The sequence below is a fragment of the Narcine bancroftii genome, chromosome 1, assembly GCF_036971445.1.
Source record: "Narcine bancroftii isolate sNarBan1 chromosome 1, sNarBan1.hap1, whole genome shotgun sequence".
In the NCBI taxonomy this organism is placed as follows: Eukaryota; Metazoa; Chordata; class Chondrichthyes; order Torpediniformes; family Narcinidae; genus Narcine; species Narcine bancroftii.
The window spans coordinates 432,862,964-432,888,359 of record NC_091469.1 but is presented as its reverse complement, the minus strand read 5'-3'; the positions used below and the strand labels follow the sequence as shown (position 1 = coordinate 432,888,359).

The 25,396-nt window shown below is 40.8% G+C and overlaps 1 protein-coding gene and 1 long non-coding RNA gene across 9 annotated transcripts in view; one reads left to right on the top strand and one right to left on the bottom strand.

Annotated features, from left to right (window-relative positions):
• Nucleotides 1-25,396, bottom strand: part of trdmt1 (tRNA aspartic acid methyltransferase 1) — a 98,576-nt gene that overhangs the window by 13,194 nt on the left and 59,986 nt on the right. For 5 of the 8 annotated variants that reach the window (XM_069914254.1, XM_069914260.1, XM_069914258.1 and 2 more), the window contains 4 exons: nucleotides 24,878-24,985; nucleotides 21,204-21,261; nucleotides 17,995-18,124; nucleotides 570-1,108 (listed from right to left, as the gene is read on the bottom strand). In XM_069914254.1, the coding sequence (XP_069770355.1) occupies nucleotides 915-1,108; nucleotides 17,995-18,124; nucleotides 21,204-21,261; nucleotides 24,878-24,985 (490 nt within the window). In that variant the 3' untranslated portion in view covers nucleotides 570-914. The remainder of the gene's footprint in view (nucleotides 1-569; nucleotides 1,109-17,994; nucleotides 18,125-21,203; nucleotides 21,262-24,877; nucleotides 24,986-25,396) is intronic. The other 3 variants (XM_069914256.1, XM_069914255.1, XM_069914261.1) reach the window with 3 other exon arrangements.
• On the top strand, nucleotides 855-21,420 carry LOC138751672 (uncharacterized). Its single transcript, XR_011350115.1, has 3 exons — nucleotides 855-909; nucleotides 3,814-3,937; nucleotides 19,477-21,420. It is a non-coding gene; the product is annotated as an uncharacterized lncRNA (long non-coding RNA).

The following is a 25,396-nucleotide window of genomic DNA, read 5'->3' as shown; positions in this document are numbered from 1 at the left end:
TTAAATTAGGCTAGCGGGTTCAGTTAGGATTATCAGGAACACACACATTTTACAGATAATCAAACCACAATGTACCGTCAGATATTAAAGAAAACAAGGAACACCCAGGACAGCTGCAATATGAGTTTTCAAAAAGGGAGGGTTTAAATGAGAGTGCAATAAAAATAGGGCCAAACAGTCTGAATGAAGGCTGAAACAGTAAGGCGGCCAAATTAGACACATCTGATGGACAATGACATATCAAAAAGGACTCTTGCTCAAAAAAGTTCAATTCTCTGTCTGGTAAGGATAACCAGATAATAATGGAATCCCACATTATGTGACAAATCTGTGAGCCCATGATTATACTTTGTATTGTGGGAGTTGCAACTATTGATTACCATATAAAGTTTCTTTGGCACTTCCCTCACCAATATGATTTACTCTTATATAATTGAAAAGTTTCACTGAAAGCTGATCAACTTCCATTAATCAATTTTTAATGTTACATTATTGTGTTGTAAATAAAAACAGATATACTGTATTCCATTAAGGCATACATTATACCACTTATCTCCAGCAGATCTTACATTTTCAATGATACTTAATTTCTACATGGTGAGTGTAGAGCTCGTTGAAAGAACCAAAGACTTGTTGATCCAAACCAAGGCTTTTATTAGCAAAAGACAGGAGCTCTTCACAGGTGGCCGACCAGTCCGGAATGATCCGACCTGGCTAGGGACACAAACCTTTAAGCCCCAGACAGTAGGTGTGGCTAAGCTCTCAGCCAATCGCTGTAAGCACAGTCATTACATACTTTAGATACTGTAACTATATACATTGGTGATAGGTCTGTACTATCACATTCACCCTTTCTTGGAGAACTGACCCTGGGGTGGAACGGCTGAAGAGGGAGAAGGGAAGGAAGGGGTAGGTTAAGGACTGTAACGGTCAGGGGGTCTGTCCATCCGGCGTGACCGTCGTGTTGCAGGGATTGGGGTCGCTGGAGTGGTGTCGCCAGCGGGCTCGTCGGATGCGACCGCTCCTTCGCTCAAATCCCCAGCTGTGTTGTCGGCAGGGTGGCCCGGGTCGTTGGGGTGCTGTTGGTCATTCTGTTCCAGCACGGGGCCTGGGGAATAAAGAGTTGGGGAAGGTTGAGTTGAGGGGGTGTTGGGCCTACTGCGTCCTGAGCTAGGTCCTGCACCGAAACAGTGTCCTCCCGCCCGTCTGGGAACTCAACGTAGGCGTAATGCGGGTTCGCTTGGAGTAGAGTCACTCGGTCGACCAAGGGGTCGTTCTTTGAGTGCCGGACGTGGCGTCGCAAAAGGACGGGGCCAGAGACGGTGAGCCATGCCGGTACAGTGGTTCCTGATTCGGATTTCCTCGGGAAAAGGAACATCCTTTCGTGGGGGGGTGGCATTTGTTGCGGTACATAGGAGGGAGCGGATGGAGTGTAAGGCACTAGTGAGAACCTCCTGCCAGTGGGAGGTGGGGAGACCTTTAGACCGGAGAGCCAGTGTAACCGCTCTCCAGATGGTGGCATTCTCCCTCTTGACTTGGCCGTTACCGTGTGGGTTATAGCCGGTGGTCCTGCTTGATGCGATACCACACGCCAGAAGGTACTGTTGCAGCTCTGCGCTCATGAATGAGGACCGCCTATCACTGTGGATGGAATTGGGGTACCCGAAAATGGCGAAGATACTATGAAGGGCCTGTATCACTGAGGTGGCGGTGGTGTCTGGGCAGGGCACAGCGAACGGGAAGTGGGAGTACTCGTCGATGGCCGTAAGGATGTAGTTATTACAGTTGGTTGATGGTAGGGGCCCCTTAAAGTCTACGCTAAGATGCTCGAAGGGGCGGGTGGCTTTGATAACGTGGGAGTTCCCCGGACAGAAGAAGTGGGGCTTGCATTCAGCGCACACCGAACAGGCTCGGGTCATGGAGCGAATCTCCTCGACTGTGTAGGGTAGGTTGCGCGCCTTCACAAAGTGGACAAACCTATTGACCCCTGGATGACAGAGCACCTCATGGAGTTTCTGTAGTCTGTCCATCTGTACGCTTGCGCACGTCCCCCTGGAGAGCGCGTCAGGTGGGTCATTGAGCTTACCAGGCCGGTACAGGATGTCATAGTTAAAGGTGGAGAGTTCGATTCTCCATCTGGCGATTTTGCCGTTTTTTTATCTTACCTCACTGGGTGTTGCTGAATATGAAGGAGACCACGCGTTGATCAGTCAACAGTGTAAAGCGCCTCCCAGCGAGGTAATGTCTCCAACGGCGCACCGCTTCAACTATGGCCTGGGCCTCCTTCTCGACCGAGGAGTGTCTACTCTCTGGACCCTGGAGGGTTCTGGAGAAGAAGGCTAAAGGCCGACCGGCCTGGTTCAAGGTGGCTGCCAGGGTGAAGTAAGATGCATTGCTCTCGACTTGAAACAGGACAGACTCATCGATCGCATGCAGCGTTGCAGCGGCGATGTCAGATTTGATTCGATCGAAAGCCGCTCTGGCTTCGGTCGAGGGGAAAGGAGGTGGTCTTGATAAGAGGACGCGCCTTGTTGGCATAGTGTGGAACCCATTGGGCGTAATATGAGAAAAAGCCCAGGCAGCGTCTGAGCGCGTTCTGGGTATGGGGGGGATGGGGGGGGAGGGTGGGGGAGGGGGGGGGGGGGGGAAGTCCATTAGGCGACGCATGCGGTCAGGATCTGGCATGACTATCCCGTTCTCCACCACGCAATCTAGAATCGCGAGTCGTGTGATCCGGAAGACACACTTGTCAAGATTGTAGGTCAGGTTCAGCCGACCGGCAGTTTGAAGAAATTTGTCTAGGTTGCCGCAGATGGTGACATTGTCCAGATACGGGAAGGTAGCGGTTAGCCCGTTCTGGTCAACCATCCGGTCCATTTCCCGTAGGAAGACCACGACACCATTCGTGACCCCGAATGGTACCCTGAGAAATTGATACAGCCGCCCATTCGCTTCGAAGGCCGTGAATGGTCAGTCCTCACAGCGGATCGAGAGCTGGTGGTAGGCCGAACGTAGGTCAATGGTGGAGAATATGCGGTATTGGGCGATCTGGTTCACCACAACCGTGATGCGTGGCAGGGGGTACGCATCCAGGAGCGTGAAACAGTTAATGGTCTGGCTATAGTCGACCACCATCCGTAGCTTTTCCCCATTCTTGACAAGCACCACCTGGGCTCTCCAGGGACTTGAACTAGGTTCGATGATGCCCTCATCCAGCAATCTACACACCTCACTCCTAATGAATTGCCTGTTTTCGTAACTATATTGCCGACTTTTGGTGGCAACAGGCTTCCAGCCTAGGGTGAGGTTTGCGAAGAGTGCTGGCGGGGCAATCCGGAGTGTGGAAAGGCCGCAGGAGTTGCCCTGGGGCACGGGGGTGGGTTGCTCGGGTGCTTCAGGGGTGGGGCGATGGCAGACCGAGAGGGGGGCGTGGGGTCCCCCAAAGTGTAGGGACACCGTTTGAAACTGACACTGAAAGTCTAATCCCAGCAACACTGGGGCACACAATTGGGGAAGGATGAATAATTTGAAGTGGGTGAGAATTACGCCCTGTACTTCCAGTGTGGTGATGCAATACCCCTTTATCCCGATCGAGAGCGACCTCGTCGCTAATGAGATCCTCTGGGTAGTGGGGATAATATCAAGTCTGCAACAGAGGGCCAGATCTGGCCGGATAAAACTGTCAGTTGACCCAGAGTCAAATAAGCAGTTGGTGTAGTGTCCATGCACTTTAATCAGATCCATTGCAATAGTGAGAGGATGAGAGCATTGCTGATTTAGAGTTATAGAAGCAGCCTCTGATCCTGTTGACAGGGAAGTTCCGCGTGTTGATGTCATCGCATTGCAACGGAATGATGTCATAGAAGCAGTCAGCACTGGAGGAGCAGGTTGGAGGTACTCCTGGAGGTGCTGTTGTGGTGGCGTCGGCGGATGAACAGTAAGTAGTGGGGGTTGCTGCTCGTGGTTAGCGGTGGGTAGGTCGTCGGTCGCGGTGGTCGGGCCCCAGCGGTCGTCAGCGATGGACACTAGGGCGAGTACCCGGTTGGCTGCGGCGGGACCCCAGTCGGTCGCGGTGGCTACACCGGCGGCGGCGTGGGCAGCGGCAGCGTCGGCCCCGGGGGTGGTCGTAGCCGTGGCAATAGTGGGTTCAACAGTCGGGACCAAGGCCAGGTCAAGTGTTCCGCACGGGGTCGAGAGGCGGGCCAACGTCATGGTTGCGAGGGTGGGCTGCCCCTTCTGGGTTCGGCGTCTCCGTACAGGGAAGCCCTTGCTCTCACTGGATGAGAGCTCTGGGGAAGAAGAGTTTGAATGGGATAGTGGCGGTTGGGCTTCACACGAGGCACTGTGTTGCCGGCGGCCATTTTAGGCCTATCGACTGCAGCAAAGTGGCCGTTTTTAAGGTACTTCTGGCACCTGGCTTTTCTTGCTGGGCACTGGGACCTGCTGTGCTTGTTCCTCCCGCAGAAATAACATTTTGGGTTCGCAGGGGACAGTGTAGCAGCAGCCGACAGGCCGTCAGTATATCGGGGGGTGGTAGGGTAGAAGGGCACTCTACTCACATCAGAACGTGGGGTCCAGTCCCTGGAGAGATCGTTTGACTTTAAGGCTGCATCCTCCATTGTGATTGCAATCCGGGCCACGTCCTCAAGTTTTTCTACCCCTTGTTCAAGCAAGCACAGCCTCACTTCGTTTGATCGGAGCCCGGCCACATAGGCATCCCGGACGAGATAGTTTGTGATCTCGGCAGCAGTTTTGTCCACACAGTTAGTTCTTTCCCAACGCCTTTACTACTTGTAAATATGCCCTGCTGGACTCGCCGGGCTGTTGCTTCCTCGAGGCAAGCACGAGCCGGGCATGAACTCTGTTCGTTGGTTGATCGTTCAGTTCTTTCGTACCTTTATGGCTGCGGTGTAAATGGTCTCATCCTGGATGTTCTCGTAGACTCTCAAGGACACCATAGACAGCAATGCTGTTAGACGCTGGTTATCCTCCTTCACCTCAATGACCCTTAGGAAGTTTTCAAAGTTCATCAGCCAGAAGTTAAAGGCTTTGAAGGCTGTAGCTGACTATGGGTCGATGTCAAGTTTTTCTGGCCGAGTCAGATGCTCCATCCCTTTTTAAAAAAATTCTTTTTGCTAATAAAATTGTAGAACTCGTCGAAAGAACCAAAGACTTGTTGATCCAAACCAAGGCTTTTATTAGCAAAAGACAGGAGCTCTTCACAGGTGGCCGACCAGTCCGGAATGATCCGACCTGGCTAGGGACACAACCCTTTAAGGCCCAGACAGTAGGTGTGGCTAAGCTCTCAGCCAATCGCTGTAAGCACAGTCATTACATACTCGAGATACTGTAACTATATACATTGGTGATAGGTCTGCACTATCACAGTGAGCTTTTATAAATTGGAAAAAATTCAGTTAATTAACAGAGTATGTCAACTATGCCAGTATGCCATTCATGATGCTCAAGATATTCTTATGACCATCAATTGAATTTATAGGTTTTCTTTAATTTCTATTGTTTTTTCTCTTTGGCTTGGCTTCGCGGACAAAGATTTATGGAGGGGGTAAATGTCCATGTCAGCTGCAGGCTCGTTTATGGCTGACAAGTCTGATGCGGGACAGGCAGACACGGTTGCACCGGTTGCAGGGGAAAATTGGTTGGTTGGGGTTGGGTGTTGGGTTTTTCCTCCTTTGCATTTTGTCAGTGAGGTGGGCTCTGCGGTCTTCTTCAAAGGAAGTTGCTGCCCGCCGAACTGTGAGGCACCAAGATGCACGGTTTGAGGCGATATCAGCCCACTGACGGTGGTCAATGTGGCAGGCACCAAGAGATTTCTTTAGGCAGTCCTTGTACCTTTTCTTTGGTGCACCTCTGTCACGGTGGCCAGTGGAGAACTCGCCATATAACACGATCTTGGGAAGGCGATGGTCCTCCATTCTGGAGACATGACCCACCCAGCGCAGCTGGATCTTCAGCAGCGTGGACTCGATGCTGTCGACCTCTGCCATCTCGAGTACTTCGACGTTAGGGATGAAGTGCTCCAATCAATGTTGAGGATGGAGCGGAGACAAAGCTGGTGGAAGCGTTCTAGAAGCCGTAGGTGATGCCAGTAGAGGACCCATGATTCGGAGCTGAACAGGAGTGTGGGTATGACAACGGCTCTGTATACACTTATCTTTGTGAGATTTTTCAGTTGGTTGTTTTTCCAGACTCTTTTGTGTAGTCTTCCAAAGGCACTATTTGCCTTGGCGAGTCTGTTGTCTTTCTCGTTGTTGATCCTTGCATCTGATGAAATGGTGCAGCCGAGATAGGAAAACTGGTTGACCGTTTTGAGTTTTGTGTGCCCGATGGAGATGTGGGGGGGCTGGTAGTCATGGTGGGGAGCTGGCTGATGGAGGACCTCAGTTTTCTTCAGGCTGACTTCCAGGCCAAACATTTTGGCAGTTTCCGCAAAACAGGACGTCAAGCACTGAAAAGCTGGCTCTGAATGGGCAACTAAAGCGGCATTGTCTGCAAAGAGTAGTTCACGGACAAGTTTCTCTTGTGTCTTGGTGTGAGCTTGCGGGCGCCTCAGATTGAAGAGACTGCCATCCGTGCGGTACCGGATGTAAACAGCGTCTTCATTGTTGAGGTCTTTCATGGCTCTTCAGCATCATGCAGAAGAAGATTGAAAAGAGGGTTGGTGCGAGAACACAGCCTTGCTTCATGCCATTGTTAATGGAGAAGGGTTCAGAGAGCTCATTGCTCTATTGTACTGAATGTGAAAGAGACAAGTGCAATTGAAGGGGAGCATCATTGCTAACTGTGATGGAATATTTGGGAATGTCTTTGGGAGATAAATTGAAGGAATATGGAGAAATATCGGGGTACAAGATCAATGCAAATAAAAGTGAAGTGATGCCAATGAATAATGCGGATTTCACAAAGTTTAAGAAAGAATCACCATTTAAATGGCAAACACAAGCAATCCTACACGTAGGTTTTCAACTAGATAATAATCTAGGTCATCTATAAAAATTAAATTATCAGCCATTAATGAAGAAATTACAAGACGACTTAGAACATTGAAAATATTTACCACCAACACTGATAGGAAGGGTAAATTGCATTAAAATGAATATCTTCCCAAGGATACAATACCTTTTTCAATCATTACCAATTCACCTAACAGAGAAATTCTTTAAGGGGCTAAAGAAAATACGAAGGAAATTCTTATGGAAAGGGGGAAAACTGAGGATAGCACTACATAAATTAACAGAATGGTACAAACAAGGGGGCTTATAGCTACCGAACTTTAAGTATTATAGAGCAGCGCAATTAAGATATCTATCAGATTTTTATCAAACAAGGGAAAAACGAGGTTGGACCAAATTAGAGCTAGATAAAACAGGGGAGAAGGTGCCTGAGCATATACTATATAAGTGGGATGAAAAGCTGGTGCAGCATGGGAACTCACCATTACTGCACCATCTGCTCAACATTTGAAAGAAGATTCACGTAGAAAGGAAAAAAAAATTCAACAACCAAAATTAATATTGACGCAAAATCAACTAATCCCCTTCACAATGGATAACCTTTCCTTTAGAGAATGGGAGAGAAAAGGAATCAAAAGAATAGAAAAAAATTTTTCGGGAAATAAATTATTATTTTTTGAACAAATGAAGTGCAAATATGGTATAACTTATGGAACAATGTTTGCATACCACCAACTAAAAACCTACTTGAAGGACAAATTGGTAAGCAGGCTGAGGTTACCAGAAGGAAACCAATTTTGAGTATGTGATTACAGACACAATGATAATTAAAAGATATATAAAAAACATGTACATCAAAATGCAAAAGAGAATGAGGAAATAACCTGTAAACCCAAACAAAAGTGGGAACAAGATCTAAACATATAGATAAAAAATGAAACATGGGAAAAGCTATGCTCCGGAACTATGAGAAATACAATAAACACGAAGTTACACATGATACAATATAATTGGTTACACAGGCTATACACCACCCCCCAAAAGTTAAATAAATGGGACCCAACAGTATCAGATAGATGTTTTTGCTGTAAGGCGGAAACGGGAACAACAGTACATGCAATTTGGGCATGTGAGAAAGTGGAAAAGTTGTGGGAAGATCTAAATCAGGTATTAAATAAAATCATAAAAAGCAACATACCAAAAAATCCAGAGATCTTTCTTTTAAGTCATAGAAGAAGTAAAGAACTTGGAGTCAATTCGGATGGAGCACAAAAAAGATTTATTATGATAGCCTTAGCTGTAGCAAAAAAATGTATTATGTCAACCTGGAAATCAGAAGATAGCCTGAGAATACAGCAATGGTACATAGAAATGAATAAATGTATTCCATTGGAAAAAATAACATACAATTTAAGAAATAACATCATAGTATTCGAACAAATTTGGGAACCGTACATGGAACACAACAGAGAAGTCCTACCACAGACCTCCACCACCTAAAATGACAGAATGAGAAGACGACGAAATGAACTGACCCAGTATGTAAAAGTAGAAGACACAATTTTCTTGTTTATTTTCATTGTGTGATAACATTGTTTAATGGGTTTAATATATCATATATGTTGAACATTGAGTGGGGGGGGGGTGGGTGAAGGAGGGAGGGAAGAGAGGAGGGGAAAGGGGAGAAAATAACACTGTGTATATTCAAGAGGGAAATGCTTATGTGTATTTTGGTCAGTATGGTTCATAGTGTGAAAAATAAAAATTTTAAAAAAGCAAGACATTGAGGTAACTAATGGTGGTACCTCAGTTGTGGAAATCCTGGAACAACACATCTCTCTCTGCAAACCTGAGCGGTAAACATTTATCTTTCGAGCACCAAAGCCTGGAGAACATTATACATGTTAAATTCTGTGCACCAGTGAACTTGGAGGAATGAGAAGTGAGGAAAGAAACTGTGAACCAAAGAACTTATAAATTTACACACACACTACATACACGTGCACTTAGAATTAGAAAGGGGTTAAATTAGGCTAGTTTTTTTTAATATAATTTTTTATTTTTCACACTGTGAACCATATCAACCAAAATATGTACAAACGTATCTCATTAAATTTACACAGTGGTCTTTTCTCCCCCTTCCCACCCCCCTCCAATACCCATAAACATTCAACATATACAATAGAATAAAACTATAAAATAATATTTTTGCACAAAGTAAAATAAACAAGAAAAATGCATCATCTATTTATTACATACTGAATCTAGTAGTTTTGTCTTATCATTTTCATTCTCATTTTAGGGAATGGAGGTCATAGGCAAGCTCTCTCTGATATGTTCCATGTATGGTTCCCAAATTTGTTCAAATATTGTGACTTTATTTTTTTAATTATATGTTATTTTTTCCAGTGGAATACATTTAATTTCCATGTACCCATTGCTGTATACTCATGCTCTCTTCCATTTTCCAAGTTGACATTATACATTTTTTTGCTCACACTAAGGCTAACACAATGAATTTTTTTGGTACTTTGTCCAATTTGAGGCCAAATTCTCTACTTCTTATGTTACTTAAAAGAAATAGCTCTGTCTTTGTGGTATGTTATTTTTTTGTAATTTTATTTAGTATCTAATTTAATTCTTCCCAAAATGTATTTACTTTCGTACATACCCAAGTTGCATGTAATGTTGTTCCCATTTCCTTCTTACAGCAAAAACATCTATCTGATAATGTTGAATCCCATTTTTTTAATTGAGGAGTAATATATACCCTGTGTAACCAATTATACTGTATCATGCGTAACCTTGTGTCATAGTTCATAGTTCATAGTTCCAGAACATAACTTTTCTCATACTTCATTTTTTATCTTTATGTTTAGATCCTTTCCCCACTTCTGCTTAGGTTAATAGTTTATTTCATCATTTTCCTATTCTTGCAGCTTAATGTATATGTTGGTTATAAATCTTTTGATTATCATTGTGTCTGTAATCATGTATTCAAAGCTGCTTCCTTCAAGTAATCTCAGAGTGTTTCCCAATTTATCCTTTAAATAAGCTTTCAGTTGATGATATGCAAATATTGTACCATGAGTTATTCCATATTTGTACTTCAACTGTTCAAATGTTAATAAATTATTTCCCAAAAAAAGTTTTCTATTCTTTTGATTCCTTTTCTCTCCCATTCTCGAAAGCAGGGGTGTCAAACTCAAATTCACAGAGGGCCAAAATTAAAAACTTGGACCTAGTCATGGGCCAAACTACATATTTATTGAAAATTTTCAACAACATCTGCATGTTTTCTCTTCTTTCAACATATGTAATGTTAAACTTTTTCTTATTAAAATAAATGTTTAATAATAGTTTTGGTTAAACTCTTTTCAGAAGAAGCATTAACAAATGAGAAATAAAATATTCAATAAATAATATTTCTCTATAGCCTTTAAGCTCCTTTTAAATGTTTTTTTTTCACAAGCCAATAAGTGAAAAAAATAATAACTTGCTTCAATGAAAATCCAATCTTTCAACTATGAACAGTCCAAAGTTAACCAAAGAAAATATTAATCCAAGCTTAGCTTGCTACACTGTGATTTACTCTGATGCACCTGGGTCTAAACCAGATACTTGACATCTCTTCTTAGATGCAAGTTCATCAAACTCTGGGGTCAGAGTTTGCCTCCCACCTGTCTTGAAAGGTCCTGTTTTCTGTCTTTCGTTTGGCCATTTTTCGTAAGGGGTTTATTACATGCGAGTTAGGCGACAGGTCGCAGATGTTAATGAAAGGAAAGAGAGGAGTTGGGGGCGATTAGCGGGCTGACGGGCCGGCGCCAACATATTTGCAAAGCATTCTGGGATTTGTAGTATTAGCTGTGCATGCACTATACTGGCGCGGCGGCCAGCGGGCCAGCTCTAATACATATTTGATATGATCTTGAGGGCCAAATATAATTATATCACGGGCCAAATTTGGCCCACGGGCCTGAGTTTGACATGTGTGCTCTAAAGGAAAGGTTGTCTATTGTAAAAGGGATTAGTGGATTTTGCATCAATAGTAATTTTGGTATTTTATAATTCATTTTTTTCCTTTCTAAGTGGATCTTCTTCCATGTATTAAGTAAATGATGCAGGACTGGTGAGTTTTTAAATATTGCACCAGCTTTTCATCCTACTTATAAAGTATATGTTCCGGTACCTTTTCCCCTATTTTATCTAGTTCTATCTTAGTCCAGTCTGCTTTTTCCCTTGTCTGGTAAACAATCTGATAAATATCTTAATTGTGCGGCTATATAATAATTTCTAAAATTTGGTAACCGTAAACCACCCTGATTATACCTCTCTGTTAATTTATCTAATGCTACCCTTGGATTCCTCCCTTTCCACAACAATTTCCTTATTATTCCCTTTAGTTCCTTAAAGAATTTTTCTGTTAAGAGAATTGGTAATGTTTGAAATAAGTATTGCATCCTTGGGAACACGTTCATTTTAATGCAGTTTGTCCTCCCTATCATGTTAGCGGTAATTCTTTCCATGATCTAAGTCTTCCTGCAATTTCTTTATTAGTGGCTGATAATTTAGTTTGTACAAGTGGCTTAAGTTATTATCTAACCGGATTCCTCAGTATCGGATTGCTTGTGCTTGCCATTTAAATGGTGATTCTTTTTTAAATTCTGTATAGTCTGCGTTATTCATTGGCATCACTTCACTTTTATTTGCATTGATCTTGTACCCCGATATTTCTCCATATTCCTTCAATTTCTTACATAATTCTTTTACTGATACCTCTGGTTCTGTTAGGTATACTATGATATCATCTGCAAATAAGCTGATTTTATACTCTTCCTCCTTTATTTTTATCCCTTTTATTTTATTTTCTATTCTTATCAATTCAGCCAAAGGTTCTATTGCTAAGACGAACAATGAGGGGGATAGTGGACATCCCTGTCTAGTTGACCTACTTTATTTAAAGTGACTGGATACATATCCATTTACTGTTACCTTCGCCAACGGTCCATTATACAATGCTTTAATCCAATTTATATATTTTTCTGGTAGATTGAATTTCTGTAATACATTAAATAAGTAATTCCACTCTAATCTGTCAAAGGCTTTTTCTGCATCTAGAACAACAGCCACTGTTGGTTTCTTATTTCCTTGAACTGCGTGAATTAGATTAATAAGTTTGCAGATATTGTCCACTGTTCGTCTTTTCTTAATAAATTCAGTTTGATCTTGTTTTACTATTTTAGGTAAACAATCGGCCAATCTGTTTGCTAATAATTTCACTATCATCTTATAGTCTTGAGTTAAGATATATTGGTCTATATGATGCTGATATCAGTGGATCCTTCCCAGTGTTTGGTATCACTGTAATTATTGCTGTTTTACATGAATCTGGCAAGTTTTGTGTTTCTTCTATCTGGTTCATTACTTCCAGGAGAAGAGGAGTTAATAACTCTTTAAATGTTTTATAAAATTCTACTGGAAATCCATCCTCTCTTGGTGTTTTATTGTTTGGTATCTTTTTTTAATATATTCTGTACTTCCTCTATTTCAAATGGTTTTATTAGTTTTTTTTATTCTTTTCTTGCAATTCCGGCAGTTCAATTTTAGCTAATAATTTCTCTATTTAATCATCTTTCCCCTTGTTCTCAGTTTGATACAATTGTTCATAAAATTCCTTAAAATTTTCATTAATCTCTGTTGGATTATATGTAATTTGTTTGTCCTTTTTTTCCTTGATGCCAGTATTATTCTTTTAGGTTGTTCTGTTTTAAGTTGCCAGGCTAATATTTTATGTGTTTTTTCTCCCAATTCATAATACTTTTGCTTTGTTTTCATTATGTTTTTCTCCACCTTGTATGTTTGTAATGTTTCGTATTTAATTTTTTTGTCCGCCAGTTCTCTCCTTTTCGTTATATCATCCCTTTTTACTAATTCCTTTTCTGTACTTACTATCTCCCTTTCCCACTGCTCTATTGTCTCCAGAATGGAGGACTATTGCCTTCCCAAGATCGTGTTATATGGCGAGCTCTCCACTGGCCACCGAGACAGAGGTGCACCAAAGAAGAGGTACAAGGACTGCTTAAAGAAATCTCTTGGTGCCTGCCACATTGGCCACCACCAGTGGGCTGATATCACCTCCAACCGTGCATCTTGGCGCCTCACAGTTCGGCAGGCAGCAACCTCCTTTTAAGAAGACCACAGAGCCCATCTCACTGACAAAAGACAAAGGAGGAAAAACCCAACACCCAACCCCAACCAACCAATTTTCCCTTGCAACCGTTGCAACCATGCCTGCCTGTCCCGCATTGGACTTGTCAGTCACCAACGAGCCTGCAGCAGACGTGGACATACCCCTCCATAAATTTTCGTCCGCGAAGCCAAGCAAAAGAAAAAAGAAGAATTTCCCGATTGTAATCCTTTTTCATCTTAGTCACATAACTTATTATCTGCTCTCTAATGAAGGCTTTCATTGCATCCCGTAATATAAATTTGTCTTTCACTGATCCTGTTTATTTCAAAATATGTTTTAATTTGGTGTTCAATAAACTCCCTAAATTCCTGTCTTTTAAGTAGCATGGAGTTTAACCTCCATCTATATGTTCTTGGTGGGATATCCTCCAGTTCTATTGCTAATAACAAGGGTGAGTGATCTGATAGTAGTCTAGCTTTATACTCAGTTTTCCTAACTCTCCCTTGAATATGGGCTGACAACAAAAACATATCAATCCTTGAGTATGTTTTATGCCTACTCGAATAATATGAATATTCCTTCTCTTTTGGGTGTTGCCTCCTCCATATATCCATAAGTTTCATTTCCTGCATTGATTTAACCATAAATTTGGCTACTTTATTCTTTTTGCTTATCTTTTGTCCAGTTTTATCCAACACTGGATCCAAATTAAGGTTAAAATCCCTTCCTATCAATATATTTCCTTGTTTGTCTGCAATCTTCAAAAAAATATTCTGCATAAATTTTTGATCCTCCTCGTTAGGTGCATATATATTTGAGCAAATCCAAAATTCTGAGTATATCTGACACTTTATCATTACATACCTCCCTGCTGGATCTATTATTTCCTCCTCTATTTTGATTGGTACATTTTTGTTAACTAGTATGGCTACATCTCTAGCTTTTGAATTATAGGATGCTGCCATTACATGTCCTACCCAGACTCTCTTTAGTTTATGTTCAGCTTCAATTAGAAGAGTTTCCTACACAAATGCTATATCCATTTTTGTTTCCTTCTTAAATAAATGTAGTAGCCTCTTCCTTTTAATTTGGTTATGTATTCCATTAATGTTTATAGTCATATAGTTCAACATGGCCATCTTATATCTGGCATACATCTCTTTTGCACTTTTTTGCCACCTCCATCCCCCTTTTCATCTCTTAGTTTTCTCTTATTACACTTAATATACGACAAAACATTTAAAACATAAAGTACCCCCGCAGATCCCACGTCCACTAATATCTTAACCCCAAAAGTTCCCCCCCCACCTCTGAGTTGCCCCATACCCCTTGCCGGGCAACCACAACTTCCCTTTTCATTTGGGTTGCGATCTTGTTCGCAGCGTCAACTGATTTTTCAGTGATGGTTATTCCCCCTCCACCCAGCCCTCTCCAGAAAACACTTTTTATTTTATAAACACATAAAGCTCTCTCTCTTCTTTTTTTCCTCCTTACTCCCTTCCTTCCCTTTTCTTTTCCTCCTTTGGTTCTTTACATATTCATTGTTTTTACATCTTTATATATACTTTATCACTGTTCTTCATACTTGTTACATCTCTTCTCCTGTCCTGCAAACGTTCTGTGAATCCTTGAGCTTTCTCTGGATCCGAGTACAGTCTGTTTTGCTCCCCGGGTATAAACATTTTAAGCATAGCTGGATGTCTTAATATGAATTTGTAACCTTTTTTCCATAAAGTTGATTTTGCTGTATTAAATTCCTTCCTCCTCTTTAAGAGTTCAAAACTTATGTCTGGGTAAAAAAATATTTTTTAACCTTTGTATTCCAATGGTTTATTATCTTCTCTAACTTTATTCCTTGCCAGTTCCAATATATTTTCTCTTGTCGTTTAGCTCAAAAATTTTACGAAGATGGATCTTGTTTTTTGATGTATCTGTGGTTTCGGAGCTAGTGCTCTGTGTGCCCTTTCTATTTCCATTTCTTCCTGCATTTCTGTCATTCCCAGAACCTTCAGGATCCATCCTTTTATAAATTCCTTCATGCCTGTGCCTTCTTCACCCTCCTTCAGGCCCATTATTTTTATGTTGTTTCGCCTACTATAATTTTCCAACATATCAATTTTCTGAGATAACAACTCTTGTGTCTCTAATTTTTTTGTCACTTTCTTCCAATTTTTCTCTTAAGTCATTCACTTCCATTTCTACAGTTGTTTCCTGCTCTTCCACTCTTTACTCTTTTCCCCATTTCTGTCATTACCAGTTCCAACCTTTGCATTTTATCTTCTGTTCTTTTCATTTTCCTTTTAATTGCATTAAACTCTAATGACAACCATTCTTTTAATGATCTCATTTGTTCTTCAAAAAAGACTTTATCTATATTCTGTTCAACAGTTTTACCTTTTATTTCTCTTTGTCCATCAGTTTTACCTTCTATTTTTCTGAAGATCTTGGTCTTCTTCTTCTCTTCTGTGTGTCTGTGTCTCTTCTGTTTTTTTCCTGAGGAGCTGCTTGTATCTCTTTGTCGGACTTCTTCTTGCTGGGCCTCTTGATGCTGTTCCTCCCTTCTTGGGCTGCTTGTCCGTTGTGCTTCTTAAAGTTGGTCTTCTTGTCGATCTTCCCTCCATCTGTCTTCCACGTCTGTTTCATCACACCCTCTTCTGCTGTCTTCCTTATCCTCCAGCTGAGACCCCTGGTGTCGGGAGTCTTTCAGCTGCCCAGTCTGTGACAGCCCACTCCTCTGCTGAGCCCCTCTCCCGCCAGTGTCCTCTTTCTCCTCAGATTGCACACTGCGCACTTTTGTTTGTCTCTGAGAGCTGGTGGGTCGCGACTCTGTAGGGCAGGTACTGACCTCGAGGGTCGGGCGCTTCTCGTCACCACAGCATCTTGTTCCTTCCTGCAGATAAGGCCTTTTTCCTTCTTCTCCAGCGACTTTTTTTACTTATTTTTCCCCGCTGTTCTTACTTTCTCCTTCTTGGAAGCCATCTTCTTTCTCTTCTCTGTGTCTTTGTCTTCTATTTCTTGTATTCTATTTCTGTTATGCTTTGCTTTTTCCTAACTTTTTTTTTCTATTTTCGTGGAAAGGGCTGGTTTTCCCGACCGGCCACTACTCCATCACGTGACTCCTCCATAATTAGGTTAAGTTAATAGTGATAAGTTAAAGTTTGATTCGGTTTTCATGTTTAAAGATAATTAAAACCAACTTTTGTTTAAGTAATCACATGACTTAGTGAATATCTATTGCTGCTGGGTTTTGGGGTCCTTTGGGCTCGTAACAAACAAAAAATATTAATGACTACAAATTAATTCTTCCATTTGGATTATTGTAACACTATGCAAATGAAAAATAATTCAGATAGTATGATCAGCCATTCCAATTTCTTCTTGTGAATATGGGGAATACTCTTAAAATTTTTCAACTGGTGAAGAAAATTTATCAGTTCATTTATTGGTTTTCAGTCAGTCCCAAAATAAAGTCAAAACCAACCATAATCATTAATAACTATAAATACTAGGTTATAACCATAATAAGTTTATAAACAATGAACAATTCTTTGGAAAGTTACTGAAATTTCCTTAAGCAACCATATTCTGAATTAATTTATGATGTTGAAGAGGAAATTGCTTCTATGCAACTCCTGAGAACACCAAACAATAAATTACATGCTTTGTGAATGCTTTACGATTCTTTCATTTTGTCGGGCAGTTTGGACTCAAACACAAGTTCCACAGATTAAAATGAAAACATTCAACCACTTGCAGTCAGTTAGTATTTTTTTTAATGACAACTCACATAAAAATTGGAGACAGTTTGGAAATTGGAAGAAACAGTTTCCAAGAAAATCTTCTCTCTTCTTGCATGAATCAATTTTATTTTGAGTACTATTTTGTACTCATGATGTTCGGTTATTAATTTAATGAGCTTGCTGAAAGGAGCGCATTCTACTATCAGATTGCTGCTATGATTGCTCTATGAACTGTTGGTACTTTATATTTGCATCCACGGGAAACTGTCAGGTGCTTCATTGGCTTTATGCATTCTCCATTGTGGAGAACAAAAGAAGCAGATTTATTTTATTAAACTGTGTCCATTCAAATCCGTTATAAAGTTAGTGCAGCTCACAGATACTGAGAATCAAACACTATTACACCCGTGCAGGGCAACTAAATTGTATTTGCATTCATATTACAGTATTTATTTAATAGTTTTCTCAGTTTGAATTTTGAAGTCTGAGGTCATGAGAAAGGACCAGTTCAGATTTTTGTTAATTAATGAGGTGAGATTTCTTGGTATTGGAAACTTGAGAAACAAACAAAAAAATAATGTAGTTAAGCAGGAGCGTCAGCAGAAGCGAACACTAATGTACCTCAGTCAGTCAAGTCACCTTTATATGTTGTTCATACCATGCATTGCACAGTAAAGATGAGGTAGTGTTTCTCCAAGACCACAGAGCAGATGGACTCCTAAGAGTCCATTCCATGTACCTGTGCAGCATCTAACAACAAATCAAAATATTCTTGCATAACAGTGCAATAATATCTTGGATCAAGCAGCAAATAAAGGTAGCCAAATATCTAGAACTCTCTACGTTCTAATTCCATTGATCAATACAGTTTCCTTCCTGTGAGGAGGCATGTGGAGGCTAAATTTCCCATTACACAAAGAGTGAAGATAATTCAAACCTTCAGGAACTTCAGTAACTAGCTTCCCAACAGCAGCAAAACAGGGAGATGTTTGCTTTCATGGTTTTCCCTCTGACAGGCATAATGCACAGATTATAATAAACAAACATTTTTAGCTTCACGCTGCACCAAATCAGAAATATTTATACATACCAAATTTTAAAGGAAATCCATGGAGATTGGCTATTTCTCTAGGAGTGAAATATCGTAGTTTCAATTTTGCCAGTTGGGTCAACTTTTCATCCTCTGACAATGTCTCAAATGACTGGAATACTAAGACAAGCTATTAAAACAAAAAACAGGACAAGTAAATATTGAAATAAAAACTTGAGAATAAAATGAAAAACAAACATTAAAATTTACATAAAATATTACTGAAGCACATTTTACTGCATGTGTAAATTTAACTCATGGAACTTGAGAGTGGGTAGAGATTAGAAAAATGTTTACATGTATTTTTCATTTCACAAATTTTCCAAGGGATTTCCCATGTTTTCACACTAAAATTTCTGATTTTCCAGAAAATTATTCACAAAAGAAAACCTGCAAATTGATCAAGTTTTTGCAATAATAAAATACAATTGTATTAACAATCAAGACTGAAGATAATTTTAAAAATTGTATTGTACTCTTTCAGGGCAAGCATGTGTTACAAGCCCAGAGGACCTCAAAACCCAGCAGCAATAGATATTCACCAAGACAAATGGTTACTTAAACAAAAGTTGCTTTTAATTATCTTTAAACATGAAAATAGAATCACACTTTAAATGACCACTATTGACTTACTTAACCTAAATTAACCCCCTTCTAATTCTAAGTGCACGTGTATGTAATGTGTATGTAAGTTCAGAAAAGTTATTTGGTTCACAGTCCAATCTCCCTTCTCATTCCTCCAAGTTCAGTGGTTGCAGGTAATTCTTACACTGTGCACAGAATTCAACATTTATAAAGTTCACCAGGCTTTGGTGCTTGAAAGATAAATTATTACTGCTCAGGAAGGTTCTTGTCAGTTTTCAGAGAAATTTGTTGTCCAGGACATCCACAACTGATATACTTCCATCAGCCATTCCAGTCCTGCTGACGAAACTTGCCCTGTCAGGGTTCTCCAGATAATAACCTCTTTTTTTCAGGTCACCACAGAGTTCCTTTTTGTTTCTATTATTCCAAGTGAAACATTAGACAGCCAGTCCTCTCCTCTTGCATGAACCACAAGGGCTTTGACCCGGCAGTCTTCCAAACAGGCTTGCCAGCTTGTCCTGTTCCAGTCCCAGCTTCTTCTGCTGGCTGTAACACTGTCAAGTGATCTCTGTATGTGTGTCTCTCTATCTCTCTCCCTCTCTCTTTACTCTGTCACACATGGAAGTCCCAGGAATACCTTAATAGGGTGGATACATCCTCATGAAGGAGACACTAGAATTGGGAGTTATGATGTTAACATAAAGAGCTCATCAATGAAAGACAGAGGTGAGATTTTTTGCATTCAGTTCTAATGACAAATAATGCTCTTAGGACAGTGGGAGCAGAATCTTCTTTGAAACAGGATCTTGATAAGAAAGACAATGAAAGAATGAGATTTTTGCCTGAGCACAACTGACACTTTGTGATACGTGTCTCCTTTTTACTGTTTTTTTTCAGGAATGATCTTTAATGATGGGGGACCGAGGAAAAAGAATTACAATGATAACAGCAACTCACAGCAACTGAAGTCCTGAGCATATACGTATCAAGAATGATTACTGTATGCTAGATCACTATTTTGGCAGCTATGCTAAAATAGACTGCTGTTAGAAAGGCCATTATACCAAGAATTTATGGAAAAAATTCAACAGCTTATTGGCCTACTTAACCAATCACACAATTGAGGATTTGATGTGCACCAGTATCGGTTGCAAATGAAAGTCATCTTCTAACAAAGTGAAATATTACAATGGTTAAGATGCAGCCAGAAGATCAAAATCAAAGGCATGTTCCCGGAGTTGAAGACCAAAAAACATAGGACCAGAATTGGGCTATTCTGCCCATTAAGTGTATATCACCATTCAAATCATGACTGATGTATACTTCCTCAGCCCCATTCTCCTGCCTTCTCCCCATTTTCTTTGACACTCTTACTAATCAGGAACCAATTTGATGTTTCATGACTATTCATGAAAAGAAAGCAAGATTATTATTTCATGACCTGGCAGAATTGTGAATCTACTGAAATGTTCAAGACATGTGTACCCCAACACATTGCCATCTAATAAGATTTGCCATCTAATAAGATGAACTCAGAAAATTAACTTCAGTGATGGTGGGCTACCAGGTTTTCTGAGATATTGGACATTATTTCCATTAGCATACTAATGAATTGACTAAAGTTTCAAAGAAGCATGGGGAACAGAACCACGTGAGTTTCAGAGGAATGCAAGAACAAAAGCCTTCAGGAGTTTAAGGGGGAAAAACTTAAACCAAGCCCTTGATGTGTGAAAGGAAACATAGGAATGTGTGCAACAGAAAATGGGAATCAGTATCCTAGTATGTGAAAGGAAGCCCCGAGCGTGTGAAAAAGAACATGGAGCACACACAAGACAAATGCCAAACCATTGTGATATCCAAATTGTTGGATTTTCAAAGTTTAACTCTATTTAGCTTACTGGGGTGACAAAGTCCTTTTCAAGGGAGCTAACTGGATTATCAATGAAGCTGGCTGTTCTCCTAAACCTGTTTTGATACAGATGAAACATGGCTCTTTGGATGGGAGTGTCCTCACACACATTCAAGGAAGTTACTTCTGATCAGATTGAGAGATGCACTGCAAGCATGCTGTGTACTTAATGCAAAATAATTCTTTCAGAGTGTTCCACTACTAGCCTGCAGATTGTTTTCCTCATGTATCTATCATTTCATGACCAGACCTTTGTGTCTCCATTCAAAGATAGGTAGTTTGTTTCATTAGCTTGGTTTTATTTGTGCATTGCAAATATTTTCTATCGATATTTTGCAGTCTGCCTCTTTCTTTCAATATTTCTATCACTTGTAATAATTGTTGCTGAACATCCAAAGATCTTAGTGTTCATGTGATTGGTTCTGTCCAGGTTATGATGATGCATTTCTGGATTAGTAATGGTGTCACATGTCTTTTTTGCTGCTATCCCTTTACTGTGATGTTTCTACTGACGTCATCTGTACCCTGCTTGTTGATCGGTTTTGTCTTTCACTAAAATAATCTCTAATTTTTGTCAAAAATTCCATCAATGAATATTGAGTATCCCAATACAGAAGATACCTCTAGTATCTCAAGAAGGTTGAACATAAACAATTCCTTTCATAATTAAAAAAAAACATCATTCCAGGTTTAGGAATTTAAATAATTAAAATACCTCCACATCTGATGCAGTCTTCAACACTGAACCTGTTCCTTCAACGTAACAGCCATATCTGCATTAGAAATCATAACAGATATATCTATAGTAGAAATCAGATCTAATTAAATATGAGAAAGAATAAACTACTAAAAAGTTAACTCATTTAAAACAAATTCCTTGTAGCATTGAATAAATAAAATGGCATACATGCAATGGCATATTTTCTTAAAAATTATTATGGGAACTGCAGCTAAACCCACATTTTAACCAACAAGTCACTAACTTATTTGTGAATATTGTTTATTTTTGAAAAAAAAATCAATAATAAAAATCAATAATAATAAAAATTGAAATATACAATATATTAAACTTTTTCTCACAAACAAAAACAACAGTCCCTCGCTTCCTTTACAAAAGTATCATATTTATTCTTTAAGTTGTATGTGATTTTTTCCATAGGTATTCTACAGCTGTTCATTTCTGCAGTCCATCGTGCTAGTAGAGGGGACTTGGACTTCCAAATGATCACAATACAGGTACACAATCCTTTATCTGGAACCCTTGGGGGTACCGTGTGTTCTGAATTTCAGATTTTTCCTGATTTCAGAACAAAAGCCAGTTGCCCCAGATTTAAGCCCATGCGAATTCTGCTGCCGTATCCACCCCCTTCCAGTCGCACTGGCGTCCCTCTCCCCCTTGCCCACCCGAGTCGCACTGGTGTCTCTCTCCCCCTTGCCCACCCGAGTCGCGCTGGTGTCTCTCTCCCCCTTGCCCACCCGAGTCGCACTGGCGTCTCTCTCCCCCTTGCCCACCCGAGTCGCGCTGGCGTCTCTCTCCCCCTTGCCCACCCAAGTCGCGCTGGCGTCTCTCTCCCCCTTGCCCACCCGAGTCGCGCTGGTGTCTCTCTCCCCCTTGCCCACCAACACCAGGAAAAAAATGCCGGTTTTTGGAGCTTTACGGATTTTAGACATCCAGATAAAGGATTGTGTACCTGTACTTTCTTTTTGTGGCTGCCAGTCCTATTTCTATAAATGAGATTTGATATTTGTTTCCATGAAATTATCAAATAGATATACCTCCGGGTCACTCGTGAAGGCTGCTCCTCATATCCTGCTTAATTTTTTCTGCAATTTCTTGCCAAAATGGCCTCACTTTCACGCACGACCACATGGGATGTAAAAAGTTCCTGTCTCACTCCCACATTTGAAACACGTGAAATTTCTGCTTTTGATCTGTGTAACTTTTGTGGGTCAAGGTATAATTGGTGTAAAAAAATTCTACTCAACCAATCCATATTTTGCATTTATAATTGATGTCATGCTGTCCTTACACCAATCTGACCAGCTTTTTTCTGGAATCACCATACCCAAGATAAGTCACTAACTCCTCATCAATTATTAAAACTAAGTAGTTTATAATCAGCGTAAATAGCTGTGATTTAGAACAAGTGCCTTTCTTAAGTTTATTGCAAGTTTAATATGCATCTATTCCTTAGTATAACTGAATGGCATTAAAGAATTAAAAATGCAAAGCAAGTTTTGTTGAATGGCTTTCAACATTCCTGAAGGACTCAGGCCCAAAATGCTGACTGCCTTGTGCTTTCCATGGATGCTGAGTGACCAGCTAAGTTTCTCAAGCCCTTTTTTGTACTGCAGATCAACTCTGTTTCTCTTTTTTTTTTAAAAACTCATAGGGTACCTGATCTTGATTATTTCTTGCTTTATCTGTTTAGATTTTAGATCCTGTAAAGTAAATATCTGTTCTTGGCAGTTTACTTTACAGAAAATCCGTCATTCATTCTCGTGTAAGCGTAATGTCATTCTAACATTTCAAGAATCATTTATCACTCTTGCACTCAAGGACAACAACATCTCCAATGCAAAACTCCCACAACTTCAATTTAGTATGGGTTGGCCATTTGCTCTATCAAACCTCTTCCTCTGTGTGCATTTTGTTTTTGAATGATTCATGCATCATTGCAAAAAGTCAGGAAGTGAGTGTGGTGTTCTGAATAGATTTGACATGTTTACAGTGGTATTTATTTACGCATGGGGAAAATTCACAAAAGGGCACACATTTACACAGACTAACCCCAAATAAAACACAAATAACTACACATCTGCTGCAAATAAATTGCTGGTAAAAATTCTTAACTCCTGATCAAGGGTTAAACACAGTATCTCTCTGGCTCCAGCAAACACAGCATACTAATAAATAGTAAATTAATTACTACTAACAAGTGTATCAAATAATGTTGGTCTATAGCATTCTCCACAACTCAGGATCTGGGTTGGGCCCATTGCATTTAGCCCTCTGAAGCTGCTTTGTGACTGCAACCTGGAATTCAGTGATGGTCTCCATGCAGCAGAAAAACAGAGAGAGACCAGAGAAACTCCACTTCCCCCCCCAATGCAGATCCCTGTCCACATGATCTGTGAGGACCAACTGCACATCTGCCTCATCCATGGGCAGATCCAACCATTGATTACGACCTAGATAACCAATCACACCAGCTGCAAGGACCAATCAACCTCACAGGTAGGCAGATAATCTTTGATTGGCAGGTGAGGTGACTTCCGACGATGTTACAGACAGAGAGGTCACATGACCCTCTGCAATCCATATTCCGACCAGGTTCCAGCCTAAGAAGTCACATTACCCTCCACAATGCACAAATTAAAAATTCAAACATGTGATTCCATGGCTAATAGAAGGATTTTTGGTGCGGAGAGATTTTTTTTTAAGACATTGCCCTAACTAACTTTCGGCTATGACAAAGTTAAGACTCTCATTCTGATGTAGCCACTGAAAATGCAGTGGTGGCTGATGAACACAAAATAACGACTCACACAGTTGCACGTAAATCAGAACTCCTTTACTTGAGTCACGCGTGTATTCTTTTAAAAAATAGAAACATGCATGCCACACCATGACGTTCCGTGTCAGTTCGCTAGACTTCTGGGAGTTGTAGTCTACCTATAGTGTCACTACAGGGACTCCACCACCACCCAATCCCAGAACCAGCACTATCACCTGGTAGTTTTTTGGGAGGTCCACCCCTGTGTTGGACTCCTGGCTGTTGAATAGGGGCAGTCTTGTCAACATGGGCACATTTGAGCCTGTCAATTGTGAATGAAAGAGGCTGCCCGACAATGTCCAAGATACAGGATGACCTCTTTTGTCTCATTGCTCTGTATGGTCCCTCATATGGCGCCTGCAAGGGCTGTCCATGTGTTCCTCCATGTACAAAAAAGTATTCACAGTCCTTCAGTTCGTGTGGTACAAAAGAAACAGGTTTGCCATGTGATGATGGGGATAATTTGCCTTCGGTATCCCTACTCAGCAGCTCTTTGGGATCTTCATCTTTACTGGATCCATGTGGAACAAATTCCCCTAAGATCACCTAAGGAATGCCATATATAAGCTTTGCAGACAAAGTGTGGATATCCTCCTTTAGATTGTCCTAATGCCGAGCAACACCCATGGTAATTCACCTGCCCAGTTGGAACCGTCCCAATAGGCCATTAAAGCTGATTTAAGGTGATGAGGGAATCATTCAACCATCACGTTGGATTGTGGGTGATAGGCACTTGTATAATGAAGCCTAGAGCCAAGAACAGCTTTGTTTAATTCACCTTGTGTACGTTTAATTATCCTTTAAAAATCTATCAAATTTCCTCTCAACTTACTTTGCGCTAAGGAAAGCATTCCAGCTTTCCCATCCAGACCCTGAAGCTAAAATTATGCTTGAACCATATTTCCATTTGACAGAGCATTTCCCACCAATTCTTTGCCAGCTGTAACAGAATATAAACTGGGATAAATTTGGGCAGGGATTATTAGTGTAGGTCACATACAAACACTTTAAAACAGACCTTATTTAAAATACTGGAGCTCTGTTAATGCTAGACATATCAGCCCCAGAACCTTTACAGAAGCTGTGGAGAGTGCCCAAGAGACTTCACTAATAGATCGCTGTTAACAAAAAGGCAGAGAGAGAGAGAGAGAGAGAGAGAGAGAGAGAGAGAGAGAGAGAGAGAGAGAGAGAGAGAGAGAGAGAGAGAGAGAGCGCGTGCAAGAAATCAGTTCTACAGTTTGACAGTCAGCAGCAGCAACTGGGACTAGAACAGGGCAAGCTGGCAAGCTTGTGGAAAACCCCATTTGGAAGATGGGTTGTGAGTGCTTAGTTCAGCCTGGTCAAAGCCCTT